This window comes from Loxodonta africana, chromosome 27, assembly GCF_030014295.1.
Source record: "Loxodonta africana isolate mLoxAfr1 chromosome 27, mLoxAfr1.hap2, whole genome shotgun sequence".
Lineage (NCBI taxonomy): Eukaryota > Metazoa > Chordata > Mammalia > Proboscidea > Elephantidae > Loxodonta > Loxodonta africana.
Genome location: NC_087368.1, coordinates 12,912,652 through 12,928,213, shown reverse-complemented (window position 1 = coordinate 12,928,213; position 15,562 = coordinate 12,912,652). Strand labels below are relative to the sequence as shown.

Genomic DNA, 15,562 nt, shown 5'->3' with positions numbered 1-15,562 from the left:
GTCTCTGGTGTCTGAGGAAAACTGATCTTTTGGTCCGCTAAACTGATGAGGGTTTAGAACCTCAGTAGACCAAGCTGCAGAAAGCAGAGACACAAGGACTCAGTGGATCCCATGAAACCACTTTGGTCAGATAAAGAATTACTGCCATGAATGGTCCCCTCCTGGAGGGAAGAATGGCTGTGTATTCTCTGGTGAGTATTTATAGCTGTTAGTCACTAGAGGTGACTGGGTCAAGATCAGGAATTATCAAGGCTAACCCTAATGCTTTTCTTTCTACAATCAAAACACATTTTAAACTTTCTAGATCCTGGGTTGGCATTGGTAGTTCAGCGGTAGAATTCTCACCTTCTGTGTGGGGGACCCAGTTTGATTCCCCGTCAATTTGCCTCATGTGCAGCCACCACTCATCCATCAGGGGAGGTTTGGGTGTTGCTATGCTGCTGAACAGGTTTCAGCAAACTTCTAGACTAAGACAGGCTAGGAAGAAAGGCCTGGTGATCTCCTTCTGAAAATTAGCCAGTGAAAACCCTATGGATCACAATGGTCCAATCTGCAGCATAAATGGGCACCATTTTGTTCTGTTGTGCATGGGTTGCCACGAACCAGGGTCCTATAACAGATCCCAAGTAATTGTGTAAAATACTTTCCCAGATATGAGTTACTAAAGTTACATGGTTTCAGGCAATTACAACCCTTACATTGTTTAGTTTTCAGGGTTTCTCAACCACAGCACTACTGATATTTTGGATCAGATAATTCTTTATTGTGGGGGGCTATCCTGTGCGTTTTAGGACATTCAGCAGCATTGCTGGCCTCTACCTCCTAGGTGCCAGTGGCATCCCCCCTAGTCGTAACAACAAAAATGTCTCCAGACATTGCTAAATGTCCAGTGGGGGCCAAATCACCCCCCAGCTGAGAGCCACTGAGTTAGGCAAAGAGAAATCAGAAGAGAGACATTCTAGTAAAATAAATGAAAATGCTTCCTACCAGCCTACAATGACAACGACAACAATAGCTCCTCAACATTGTTTGAACACTCGCTTTGTCCCAGAAACTGTGCTAAGTGTTTTTCATGCATTTAATCCTCTCACCAATTCTACAAGGCGGTTACTATTATTATTTCCATTTCGGAAACCGGGAAATTGACCTTAGTTAAGTGACCTGCCCAAGGTCGCAGAGTTTGTAACTGGTAGGGCTTGGATTCATTGTGTGTCTCCAAAGTCAACTTTTAAAAAAATTTTATTGTGCTTTAAGTGAAAGTTTACAAATCAAGTCAGCCCCTCATACAAAACTTATATACACCTTGCTGTATACTCCTAATTGCTCGCCCCCTAAGGAGACACACACTCCTTCTCTCCACTCTCTATTTTCGTGTCCATTCGGCCAGCTTCTGGCCTCCTCTGCAAAGCCAACATTCTTAACCACAGGTAGTAGGTTCATTTCTCCATGCTCATACAAATCCCTCAGACTCCTACCACCTAAATCCAGACAATCTGGGACCTGGAGCTTCTGTTTAAACTATATTCCATGTATTCTTTTTATCTAAGATTTGAAGGGTTTTTGTTTGTTTCTTTCTTTGTTTTGCATCAGAAGAAACCAAACCTTAATCAGTAATGAAGTCACTCCCTTTAGACAAAGGTTAAAAACCCATTGCCATTGAGTCGGTTCCGACACAGAGCGACTCTATAGAACAGAGTAGAACTGCCCCACAGAGTTTCCAAGGAGTACCTGGTGGATTTCAACTGCTGACTTTTTGGTTAGCAGCCCAACACTTAACCACTATGCCACCAGGGTTTCCAGACAAAGGTTAGACAGGCCCATAAAACAAAGAGACTAAAGGGGCACACCAGCCAAGGGGCAAGGACAAGAAGGCAGGAGGCAACAGGAAAGCCAGTAATAGGGAACCCAAGGTCAAGATGGGGAGAGTGTTGACATGTTGTGGGGCTGGCAACCAATGTCGCAAAACAATGTATATACTAATTGTTTAATGAGAAGCTAGTTTCTTCTGTAAACTTTCACCTAAAACACAATTAAAAAAAAAAAAAAGAAAGAAACCAAAGCTTAAGGTAAGAAAGAAGCCTGAAGGCACCACTATGTACCGTGTTTAAAAATAAAATGGAGGTTATACTAACTGAATGGCCTGGGGAGAGAAAACAAGTGTGGTCACCTTAGAGGAGCATGTTTTAAGGAGTAAGCACCCGGAACATAATTCTGAGACTTGGAGCCAGCTTGCTCACTTTGTCCTTATAGGTCAGAAATAATTGAAATCCCCTTCATTTCAGTAGGTTATAAGGGTTTCCAAAGTAATGGCTCAAACGTGCTGTGAGTGCACAGAAACACTTAACAAACCATCTCCCACACCTGTGCTGGAAATTAAAGTGTGCCTGTGTGTGTGCGCGTGTACACACACAAAGGGAAATCCCAGCAGAGCCATTTTCAAAATGGAGCCCTCAGACTATACCTAGGCATTCTTTTAAGTCTGTGGTAGGACAATGTTCTTCACTGCTGCTCGGCCAAATTTATAATCTCTGTTCTCAGCCCAGCAATCATAGTTTATGAAATGCTTTAAAACAAACAAAAGCCAATTGTTGTTGGGTCGATTCTGACTCATGGTAACCCCATGCGTGTGTCAGAGTAGAATGGTGCTCCATAAGGGTTTTCAATGGCTGATTTTTTGGAAGTAGATTGCCAGGCCTTTCTTCCGAGGTACCTCTGGGTGGACTAGAACTTCTACTTCTTCGGTTAGCAGCCAAGCTTTTAACCATTTGCACCACTCAGACCAAAAACCAAACCTACTACCTTCGAGTCAATTCTGCCCCATAGCAACCCCGTAGGGTTTCCAAGGCTGTAAATCGCTATGGAAGCAGACTGCCACATCTTTCTCCCGCAGAACCGCTGGTGGTTTCGGTTAGCAGTCAGTCGCTTTAACCACTGTGCCACTTGGGCTCCTTTGCTCCACCCAGGGACTTTATAATATCCTTTAGAAACTAAAAAATATATTAGTGGGAGTACTATTTGCAGTGCTAGTGGTAATTGCATTAGGGATACATTCAAGATAAATATAACACCTTACATTTGTTCAACCCTGCATAGTTTGTAGAATTCCTTCCCTTGCTATCTTGTTGAGTTCTTACAACCCTACCGTGGGGACAGGTTGGCACCATTGCTGCACTGAGCACTTAAGGAAAGCGAGGCTGAAAGAGATTAAGTGAGCTGTCCAGATTTCCCTGCCTGATCTGGCCTCTGCCCACCTTGATGCCCTTACCTTACCTTATCCTCCCTCTTGCTAATCATGCTTCAGCCGCACTGGCACTCCTGCTGTTCCGATACCTTAACTCTGAGGGCCAGACTCAGGGCCTTTGTCCTTGATGTTCTGTCTGCCTGAAATATCCTTCACTTCCAGTTTGCCTCCTGGCACAATCACTACATTCAGGTCTGTGCTGAAAAACAAAACCTTTACAGATCCACCTCGCTTGACCACCTGATATAAAGTAACGCCTGCTCTGTCTCTATCGCATCTATTTTACTTTCATCCCTGATATTTTCATGTTTTGTTTAATTCACTTATTTTTTAAATATCTGGCTCCCTCTCCCACAATAAACTCTTTGAAAGTAGAAGCCTTGCTGTCACATGCTCTGCTAACTCCCCAAAGCAGGGCCTGGCACGTAGTAAGCACACCAAAAAGATTTGTTTTAATAAATGAATCCTGGATTAGACCAGTTCCTCCAGGTAGATTATGACTTTCTTTTCAATCTTCTCATTTCTCAAGGCTTTTTCTTTTTATCCTTATTTATTGCAAGGCGTGCTGTGTGTGTTCCTTTTTCTGGTTCTCTTATTTTTCCCTTTGATGCCCTACATTTGTGCGTTTGTTTCTGGAAGAGAGAGTCTGCCCCTGGGCTAGACTGGAGTGTCATCAACCATCATACTGACCTTTCAGGTTTGGAATTTCAGATGCTTCATAAAACTTCCGGTGATTCTAGAAATCCGAGAAGGGATTTTGGCTGTTGACATTAAGCTCTAGTCTGCCTTTTATTAGAGCGTGCTTTAAATTGTGAAAATCTCGCAAGGCACAAACCTTGGTGGGAACAAAAGCCTATTTTGTTTTCTTGTTTTAGGAATTGAGAAATAAATCCTCTGGTTAAAAAAAAAAAAAAAGTAAAATAATTCAGACAGAGAAGAATGAGTCATCCAAGTGGCTGCCCCTTCAGAGGTAAGCGGGAAAGCTGCCTGACTGGAAGGAATCAGACTGGGAATATGGCCTGCACTCACCGTAAGGAAGACAGAGAAGCAGGGCACACTAATGAGACTTCTACCCAGGGCCCGGGAAGAATGCAGAGCCCCATGAGAAAGGAAAGGAGGGAAAGCTGTGGGTTATATTGGGTGGAAGGTGTATATCAGAAAAGATCTAGGCTTTGGGGTGGATAGACCTGGGTTCGGGGCGGATTCACCAGTAAGCAAGGTGCATATGGGCTTACAGTAAGGAAAGCACACAGGGACTTAATTGTGTTTACTTACTAATCTGTGTGCACATTTCACATGCGTTTCATGTGGTGAAAAGCAGGTAAAATTGTGCATTACAGATTAGTAAGTAAGCTCACGCATACCTTGCTTATTGGGTAATCTTCCCTGCCAGAGTTCAAACACTGGCTTTGTCACTGACAACCCGGTGACCCTGGGAAAGTGATTTAACTTCAACTTTCACATGACTCAATTTCCATCTCTGTAGAATGAGATAATCCATATCTACCGGTAGGGGCACCATGAGATTTAAAGCCATCAGCATAGTACTGGGCTCACAGGATGCACTCAGTATATGGTCTTTATTATTATACTTGTTATTATTATATTATTCAGACATTTAGCTAGCTATCTTATACACTTACTTTTCTGATGGCAATACACCCACTCCTCACTTATCGACATGGTTAGTTTCCAAAGGCCAGGTTGTTACACAAAAATCGGGGTTATGTGATAATGAAGGATGACCACATCAGATCACAAAATGGAGGATGACTACATCATTACATAACTGCCAAATTACACCATTGCATAACTGCCAAACCACTGAGAATCATGGCCCAGCCAAGTAGACACATAACCTTAACCATCACAGCCACAGTAATTCTTGCCTCACACCTCGGCATTTGTTACTGCCAGATGTACTATGTCATTAATTGCAATATAGTTGGATAGTAAATTTTTTACTATTGTTGTGAATATGAAATGTCAGATAACAAGATAGTCAATAAGTGAAAATTAGTTTGCAGCATAAACACATGTAAACATCTTTCTGGTATTCTCTGCTTTCAGCCAAGATACATCTGACATCAGCAATGATATCCCTTGTTCTAAGACAGAGAGCAAAGGCTCTGAGATCGGAGGGTGACTTTTTGAGAAATAGCAGAGAGACTGCTGTGGTTAGAGGAAAAGCAAGTAACAGAGAAACAGGCTATACCATTAGGGAGGTAATAGGGGGTCGAGTGTGGAATCTAGAGACTTAGTAAGACAGAGAACGGAGGGGCCCCCAAATCTGCAAACAAAGTAACAGAAATGGGCCAGGGTGCAGAAACAAACCATTGCCCAAAACAATGGGGCAGGGTATCTAAAAATAGTCCATAAACTTCTTTAAAGTTGCCTTTCAGAAGCAGCTGGAGTAAACTAGGCCCAGGGACATGCACAGAACATCCACCTGGGACCGCTGTGTGACCTTCTACCAGGGGCAGTGAGGGGCTGCAGCCCCAGCAGGGAAATTGAACCCAGGGAGTGAGAGGCTGCAGGCTCGACACCCCATAATAGGTCCTGCTACTAATCCCAGAGGCCTCCGAGACAGGGGCCATCTTGGAAAGGTGCTACATGTGCACCCTAGTTAACATATCCCCGCCTGTGCCTATGAATAAACATGAATCTTTTCCCGCCCAAGAACTTTTAAAAACTCAGGCCTGTCTTTTGTTCTGTGAGATGAGGCGGGGCGGGGTGTAAGCGTTGCCCTAGGCCCTCCTCGTATCTGCTTGCAAGCCTCTTCAATAAAGCTTTGCTCGTGTGGAAAACTATGTGCCTTACCTGCTCATCCTTGACCAGTGAGAGGCAAGAGCCTTATTCTGGTACCAGTTCCACATCCTTTTCTGAATCTTGATTGAATTCCTGGAAGTTCCCTGTTGATGTACTGCTGCAATCGTTTTTGAATTATCTTCAGGAAAAATATACTTGTATGTGATATTAATGATATTGTTCAACAATCTCTGCATTCTGTTGGATCACCTTTCTTTGGAATGGGCACAAATATAGACCTCTTCCAGTTGGTTGGCCAGGTAGCTGTCTTCCAAATTTCTTGGCATAGAACAGTGAGTGCTTCCAGCCTTTCATCCATTTGTTGAAACATCCCAGTTGATATTCTGTCAATCCCTGGAGCCTTGTTTTTCGCCATTGTCTTCAGTGCACCTTGGGCTTCTTCTTTCAATACTATTGGTTCTTGATCATATGGAACCTCCTGAAATGGTTGAATATTGCCCAATTCTTTTTGGTATGGTTACTCTTTGTATTTCTTCCATCTTCTTTTGATGCTTCCTGCGTCATTAAGTATTTTGCCCATAGACTACTTCAATATTGCAACTTGAGGCTTGAATTTTTTCTTCAGTTCTCTGAGCTTGAGGAAAAGCTACATGTGTTCTTTCCTTTTGGTTTCCTATCTCCAGGTCTTTACATATTTCATGATAACACTTTACTTTGTCTTCCTGAGCTGCACTTTGAAATCTTCTGTTCAGCTCTTTTACTTCATTTCTTCCATTAGCATTAGCTGCTCTATGTTCAAGAGCAAGTTTCAGAGTCTCTTCTGACATTCATTTTACTGACTATGCAAAGACATTTGACTGTGTGGATCGTAAAAAATTATGCATAATATTGCAAAGAATGGGAATTCCAGAACACTTAATTGTGCTCATGTGGAACCTGTACATAGACCAAGATGCAGTAATTTGAACAGAACAAGGGGATACTGGGTAGTTTAAAGCCAGGAAAGGTGTGCATCAGAGTTGTATCCTTTCATCATACTTAATCCATATGCTGAGGAAATAATTTGAGAAATTGGGCTATATGAAGAAGAACACAGCATCAAGATTGGAGGAAGACTCATTAACAACCTGCAATATGCAGATGACACAACCTTGTTTGTGGAATATAAAGAGCACTTGAAGCACTTATCAATGAAGATCAAAGACTGTAGCCTTCAGTATGGATTACACCTCAACATAAAGAAAACAAAAATCCTTACAACTGGACTAACAAGCAACACCATGGTAAGTGGAGAAAAGACTGAAATTGTCAAGGATTTCAGTTTACTAGAATCTACAATCAATACCCATGGAAGCAGCAGTCAAGAAATCAAACAACACATTGCATTTGGGCAAATACACTGTACGATACCCCTTTTGAAGTGTTAAAATGCAAAGATGTCCCTTTGAGGACTTAGGTGTGCCTGACCCAAGCCATGGCATTTTTAGTTGTTTCATTATGCATGTGAAAGCTGGGTAATGAATAAGGAAGACAGAAGAAGAATCGATGCATTTGAATTATGGTATAGGAGAAGAATATTGACTATACCATGGACTGCCAGAATAATGAACAAATCTGTCTTGGAAAAAGTACAGCCAGGTTGCTCCTTAGAAGCCAAGATGGTGAGACATTGTCTCACGGAATTTGGACATGCTATTATCAGGAGGGACCAGTTCCTTGAGAAAGGCATCAAAGTAGAGATCATTGAAAAGAGGAAGACCCTCAACAATATGGATTGACACAGTGGCTGCAACAATGGGCTCAAGCATAGCAATGATTGTGAGGATGGTGCAGGACCAGGCAGTGTTTTGTTCTGTTGTACACAGGGTCACTATGAATCTGAACTGACTCAATAGCACATAACAAGTTTGCAGAATATAGGCCAAATGAGCAATTACCAATTAAGCGTAGAGAAACACAGCCTTCTCCCCCAAGAAACACCTCTATTAATTTATAATCATCCATTCTCCGTTTTGATTTCCCTGACCGAGTTGTTGTTATTAGGTGCCGTCGAGTCGGCGACTCATAGTGACCCTACGCACAACAGAATGAAACACTGCCCGGTCCTGAGCCATCCTTACAATAGTTGTTATGCTTGAGCTCATTGTTGCAGCCACTGTGTCAATCCACCTTGTTGAGGGTCTTCCTCTTTTCCGCTGACCCTGTACGCTGGCAAGCATGATGTCCCTCTCCAGGGACTGATCCCTCCTGGCCTCATGTCCTAAGTATGTAAGACACAGTCTTGCCATCCTTGCCTCTAAGGAGCATTCTGGCCGCACTTCTTCCAAGACAGATTTTTTTCCCTGACTGAGAGGGATAGTTAACTATTCCTTTTAATTTAATGTATTTTGAAAGCTTCAGGTGCCCATAGTGGCAACCTGGTTGATTGAAACAAACACATCTTGAGCCAAATACAATCTCCCTGACCAGTTTCACCACTCTGAAAACATGCAAACGGCATTGGCATAAAACTGTGGAGAGTCTTAAGTAAGCAAACTGAGCTGAGCTCCTACTTGGCTTGGCGCAAGCACTCAGTTCACGGGGAGTCTCTCCAGCAAAGGTCTTTGAAGAACTGCAGATCTCCACAGCTTTGCTGCTCCTTTCAGTTACATTGAGTCAATTTTGACTGACGGCGACCCCACATTTGTTGGGGTAGAACTGTGCTCCATAGGATTTTCGATGGGTGATCTTTCAGAAGTAGAAGGCCAAGGCTTTCCACTGAGGAGCCTCTGGGTGGACTCAAACCTCCAGTCTTTTGGTTAGCAGCCAAGTACATTAACTATTTGTACCACATGGGGACTCAATTGCGGCCACTTAGCTCCAGCCATTAGGGAGCCATAGAGCAAGGAAGAGAGGTGGTTGGGCAGTTTGTAAGCTGAGAAAGGAACCCTAGTTTTTGTTTTCCAGTAGAGAGTTTTATCTGGTACGTCTTTTATAAAGCAACTCAGAAGTTCTAAATGTACCACCAAAAATGGCTACCTCTCAAGTTCCCAGCACCCAGTACACCAAAGCTCCAACTGTCTTTTTATTTCTTGTAGGTAACACCTAGATACTGTTACGGGCTTAGTAGGGTAATTTTGGGATGACGAAACATAAAAAGTAAAGATCCTGGCATCAAGTGGATGCGCCCATTAGGGTAGCTATAATTTCACTTATTTTAACAGAAGTGAAAAAAAAAAAAAGATGTATAGGCCTTGAGAATTTCATACTTCTGTTTGAAGGTATTGTTCAAATATAAAAAAATGAAAACGAAGACAAATAAAAGGAAGGTCAATAGTCTGTTCAGTATCCTAATCAAAAGTTATAAAGCAAATGACCAGTAAGTCAAGGGGTCAGTAAGACAGACCGTGGCTGAAATGGGTAAAACCTGTAGAACTCCTGGAGTCACATTTGAATGTGTATTTCTCCAGATGTCTTTATTGGGCCCAAAGCTGAGAAGAAAACTGATCAAACTTAAAAAAGCCATGTTAAATCCTTCATTCTTTTGAGAATAAAAGGCACGAATAGAAAACAAAAACACCCGGGCATTTTAATGAACTGGTTATGTGAACATTATAAAAAACACGCGTGGGATAAAACGATGTAAGATTAGGTAGATTATAATAGTTACAATGTTTGGGGCCTTTACCAAATGGGCTTGTAAGTGTTTTTTATGTATTGATTCATTTAAACCTCATAACAACTCCATGAGTTATTATTATCCCCATTTCACTGATGATGAAACTGAGGCACAGATAAGTTGTTACTCATAGAAACTCATATGGGAGTGAGGGGTTGAGCTGCATTTAAACCCAGATGGTCTGATTCTTGACTTTACACTCTTAACTACTGTGCTACATTGTATTGTAGAGTATACAAAATTATAAACTTCTTTGGTTTTTACCTCACATTCCTTTTTAAGAATTTCAAGTGTTTAACGCCTTTTATGTATCTTACCTCCATAGCATCATCATTTTTCCAATAACCCAAATTAGAAAATTAGGGTCATTTCGGTTTCTCCCTCTTCCTTAATACTCACATTCAACCCACAGGGATTCTACCTTTACAATTCTTTAAAGAAAGTCGTCCCTCCTTTTTCAGTTCTACTGCTCTCTGATCCAATTTAGGCCTTAGTCATGCTTTGCTTGAACTGTAGCAGCAGCCCCTTGCTGCTCTCACTTCCAGCCTCTCCCTCCCTCAAGCCACATTTGACCACAGAAGTTCATCTACCCCAAGACAGAGTTCATAGATGTGAAGGCTTGAGTATAAACAAGTTAAGTGGTTAGCCTAAAGGATCTAGTAGACATAATAACCATTTAATACCTTCTGTTTCTCTCTTCCTTGTTCCCTTTAAATTTCATTCGAGAATAATTAAGTCATCTAGATTTTATCTAGAAAAGTTGGAAAGCTTCTATTTTAGACTGATGACCAGCAGCACCACCTTCTGTTTGCGTTGTGGTTCGAGCTTTCATATGCATATCACTCCGCTCATCCTAAAAACAACGCTGTGATGTGGGAAGCATAGTTATGATCATTTTCTCCAAGTTTCAGTTTGAGGAATCTGAGACCCAGCTGTATTAAGCAGCCTGTCTGTGATTCCATAGCTGGTAAATGATGGTGGAACTGGAATTAATGAAAGTTCAGTGCTTTTCTAAGTTGTGGCCTTCGACTTTGATTTGTGAAAATAGCATTAGAAAATTTATAACAGGATTGGACTACCAGCCTGAGGAGTAACTTGCCAATTGTTCTTTTTCCAAGAGCAGTGAGGAAGAACCTGGAAAGTCCGCTGTCCCTGGAAATGTGTAATGGCTGGCATCGTGTTTGGATTTGCCAACCACAATATGGAAGTTAGCCATCCAGGTGTAAGACCAGGTGCATAGAGTTTGGAGGCTATCTCCATCAAGAAATGCCACATAACTTGAGTAAGACTTCCACCTGGTCAACCAGGAAGAACAAGAAGAGTGGCTCATCCTCCCTTTCTTTATAAAACTCTAGTAGAATGAGATGGAATTTTTGTGTCTGAGGGCACCTGAACTTGTAGTTTTTCCCTGTCTCAGGGGAGAGCGAATGCTTTAAAACAGCAGTTTTCTATTTCTGAATGGACTGCTAGGATATATGGGATTGCTTCAAAAATAACCTAGTGGGCTTGTGTGGAGAACGGATGGGCATAGAGATGAGACAGGTTGGCCGTGAGTTGATAGCTACTGAAGCTGGTTGATGGGTACATCAAGATTCACCATGCTTACTTACTATTCTATTTTGTAAGTATATAAAAATTTCCATAATATAGCAATTCCCTAAGTATTTTCTAGGGGGCGCTGTGGAAATAAGAAGAAATGGATTCCGTAGTTTAAACTTAGGACATAGGATTTATGCGATCCTTTCTTTGAAAGTCACAGTGCATGCTAGCATATTGAAGACTGAGGCAGGGGCCTAACTACGGAAAATAACGCCTATGGCAATTAGTGTTATATTGCGGAACGGTCTCTTTGCAGCTGGCGATGGAAACTGATGGCCAATAGAAACTGCTAATTAGTGCTTCTCCTCAAGCAGTGCCCAAGACATGCACTACCTGCTCCCCTAACCCCCCCAGCCAGACCTCTGCTCTGAGGAGTCCTGCAATAAAGAGAATTATCTCGTTGAACCCACGTTCTGTCCCCAAAACTGACTTGACCATTGAGTTTTTTTTCCCCTCCAAGCAACACCTGTTAACAACTTGTCAAACTAGTGTTTCATGGACCACAGTTGGAGGAATCTGATTTAAAAGACCATGTTGTGGCTCTGCTCACAAGAGAGAACAAAAGCCTAAGACAGTTTCCTGCTCTTCCTGCCAAGAACAGCTTTTTGGAAATGGGGAAGATTTGCTTTTCCTGGATGACAAAGAAAAAGCAAGGAAAACACCTGCTGATTTTGAGTCATCACCACAGCAGACCACCAAGGGGGATCTCAGACCAGCTCCACGTGCTGGGTCCGCGGGCACAGCTACCACAAGCAGGAACAGAATAGAGCTAATGATTAGCACTTTTTCTGGGGTCAGACAGCCTGTGTTCAAATCCTGCCTCCACCATCCCAGGTGGGTGGCCAGCAAGTTGCTTAGCCTCTTTGTACCTGAATTCTTCATCTGTAAAACAGGGATTTGAATAGTTCCCTACACTTTATAGTAGGGTTGCCAGGTTTAGCAAATTAAAAAAACCCCCAGGACATCCACATATTACATGGGACATTTATATTAAAAAATTACTCACTGTTTTATATGAAACTCCAATTGAACTGGGCATTCTGTTTTTCATCTGGCAACCCTACCTTGTAGGGTTTTGGGGAAGATTATAGAACATGATACAAATGGCACTCTCAGGACAGTGCCTGGCATGTAGTAAGCACCCAACTGACTATTTATTGGTTATTATCATTAATATTACCCCTTTTAATCAGACGTACTTTGCTTTTGTTCTCATTCTCCCAATAATATTCTAAGGATTGTCCTGTATATATAATTTAACCATTGATAGTTAAATGTTCTTTATAATCAAAAGAAAATTATATCTTCTGACTTAAGTCCTGAGATTAGAAGTTGTTTTGTAAGGGCTAAAAAAGATGAATTAAGTTGACCTTCATCTACCCTTAATGGAAGGAAGCCGTAGTAAGAAAAATAGTTAACATTAGCTTTGTACAAAATTTGTGTTAATTTTTTAGTTCCAAGAGATTTACCTTTGTAATTTTGTTTTGCTTGGAGAAGAATTAACCCATAGTTCCTGAGCACATGTTAACCAAGAGTGGGGAGAGGAAAACCACAATCACCTTGGTAATCAGGGAATGTTTGTTAGCCTGGGCCATGGGTAAAGCACGGAGGAAGACAACCTATCATATGCAGTGGCCTGGGATTTTGCTGTAATATCTCAAGGAGGCTTGCCACTGAGCCAGCTTGTTGCAGGCCTACAATGTTGGCAGCATAATTTCTGCAGATTCTCTATGCTTGTTTAAAGCACACGTTGGCAAAGAACTCAAGGAAAGAAGTAAAAGCCTAGCTCACCTGAGTTTCCCTATAGAAACTACACAGCACTATATAGTTTTTTTCAGCACAGAAGCCTGGCAGTCATTTGTAATTAATTGGTGATAACACTTTTCTGCTTTTCTCTCTTTTTATCTGTATTACTGACTCATGACTAGTAAGCATTTACTGGGCTAAGAATCATGATTTACATAATAAGCGTATGGCCATGAGGGAAACCCTGGTGGCGCAGCAGTTAAGTGCTACGGCTGCTAACGAAAGGGTTGGCAGTTCGAATCCACCAGGCGCTCCTTGGAAACTCTATGGGGCAGTTCTACTCTGTCCTATAGGGTCGCTATGAGTCGGAATCGACTCGATAGCACTGGGTTTGGTTTTTTTATGGCCATGAGATGTTCTGTAGAAAGAAGGGAATTCTGAATACATCAAATTGAGAAAATTGGAGTTTCAGGTGTAATTTTTAAGTTAAAGGTGACTTTGCCCAAATTATAAAAATATATTTTGGCTATTTCTTATGGAAAGAAAATTTACTTATTTATCTGCCCACTTTCACCATAGCAAAATCAACTATGGGAGGAAGAGAAAGAGAGCAAGAGAAGCTGTGAAAGACAAGAAGAGTGACCGAGGCAGAGGGACAGATTGAAACAGAGAAAAAAGAGAAATAGAGACTGAAAATTAAAGAAACCAAGAGATACAGAGTATTAATGCCCGGGCTCGTATGTAAAGTGGTAAATCCTTACTTTTTTTCAAACCCTCGTGCCATCTATAATTGATGCCAACAGTACATTTTCTTTTGCTGACATCATGCATTAAGCACCCCCTGTTTTTTCCATGTTTTGTCACAGATATCACAGGTGTAGAATAAGCCTGATTTTAAAGGGTAACCAATTCTATATATCAGGAAACCCATATATCAGGAAGTCACCCTAAAACTCTGAGTTTTGTTTCTCTTTCAAGCTTCAAAGGCTGTTTACAAATATATTTTCCAATTTCCTGATAAATAAAAGGGGAGGGGTCTGCTTAATTCAAAAAACGACTGTTTTTTGGGTTATAAACTAATAATCATTAAAGTGGATGAAGCTACTTTAGGTTGTCCTGTATCAACGGTGCTAGGTGGGGCTTCTGGCCACCTGTGGCTATCAAAAGGCCTTTGTACCCAGGCAGTTGTAATGTAAGTAAGTAAATGAATAAATAAATAGCATCGGCAAAGGGGGGAAGCTCCTGTTTGTCAGGACTTGTTAGGTCTTCATTAAGAGGAACTTGCAAAACTTGATTATTCACTTTCAAAGTCTGAACACTTCCAGGTCTCCAGGAGACAACTCAAGGGTAAAACGAAACCTGACACTTGGTTTTCAGACCCTGCTGGTAACACGCGTTTAAAGAAAAAGCACTGAGAAAAGCCTACTTACCAATGTCACAAACTTCAACTCCTTGGCCACCACACCTTGGTCCGGCCAGAAGGAAAGCAGAACTAAGAAGCTAAGGCTCAGGCCGGCTGCCTGGGCCACGAGGAAGGGTGCAGCTCTCATGGTAGGGAAGAGCTGCCTTGGGCACAAGTTAGAAGGTCCTGCTTCCAGTTGAAAGGACTTTAGCCAGAAGCTATTTAATGAAGGGATTGAAAGGAAAGGAGGAGCCAGGCTCATTAATAGTCAAATTTTCAGGAAGCTTGGGGAGGGGTTTGGTATGTATCTGGTCCTGTAGGTTTTGAGGCCGGGAGTTAGAGATTACAATCTCCTCCTGGGAGGACACTGAGGCCCAGAGCGGGAGAAAGCTGTTGCTCAAGGCCACTGTACATGTTAGTAGACATTTCTTTCTTTTTGTTTCTCTTTTCTTTGGATGGGGTGTGATATAGCCTTTTCTTTGTGCTGTCACTTGGAAAGGGATCTATCCTGACCTTAGAAATTTTGGGCCTGTGATTGCTAATTTTTGGGAATGCAGAATTATAGGGAGAGAAATCTGAATGAACTCCAGATACTGGCATGATTTAGACCCATTCCACCTGCTAAAAATACCTCCTTTTTCTAAAATTCTCTTATATCCTATTGAGGTATTTTCAAAATTGAAAAAAATGTAAGGCAGCTCTTGGAAAATATTTAGTCATACCTTTTTTTAGATATTTGGGACTCACCTGTGGTATCTCAAAATTAGGATTGGAAGCCCCTATCTTAACCCGGCACAGCTTTAAAAAACAAACAAACCTTACAGCTCTATATTGTCAGTCATCAACTTTAGCCAAAAGCCTTACATTCTAGATAAGTCACCCTTGCCTCTCTAGCCATGACCTCACTGGGGATGCCACAAAAGAGGGTGGTGATCAGGACTGATGGAACTTAGGTTTCCATTTTCCCCACCCTGTCAACCCCACCACAGGCTAAAGCAATTCACACTCGAGCTGCAAGTTGAGGTTTTGCAAGATTTAGTGCAGGGATCTGTTTGTCCGTGGTGCTTCCACTCCACCAGCAAAGGGAGAACAATTGTTTTTGTGGCAACTGGTTCTGTGGTTCTTCGCACTTACTTGTGCAAGGAGC

At 41.9% G+C, this 15,562-nt stretch overlaps 1 protein-coding gene across 1 annotated transcript in view; it reads right to left on the bottom strand.

Moving 5' to 3' along the window:
- Positions 1-14,592, bottom strand: part of ACP3 (acid phosphatase 3) — a 72,328-nt gene extending 57,736 nt beyond the window's left edge. The window contains exon 1 of the mRNA XM_003420907.4: positions 14,444-14,592. Coding sequence (XP_003420955.3) covers positions 14,444-14,563 — 120 coding nt within the window. The 5' untranslated portion in view covers positions 14,564-14,592. The remainder of the gene's footprint in view (positions 1-14,443) is intronic.
- Between the last annotated feature and the right edge of the window lie 970 nt (positions 14,593-15,562).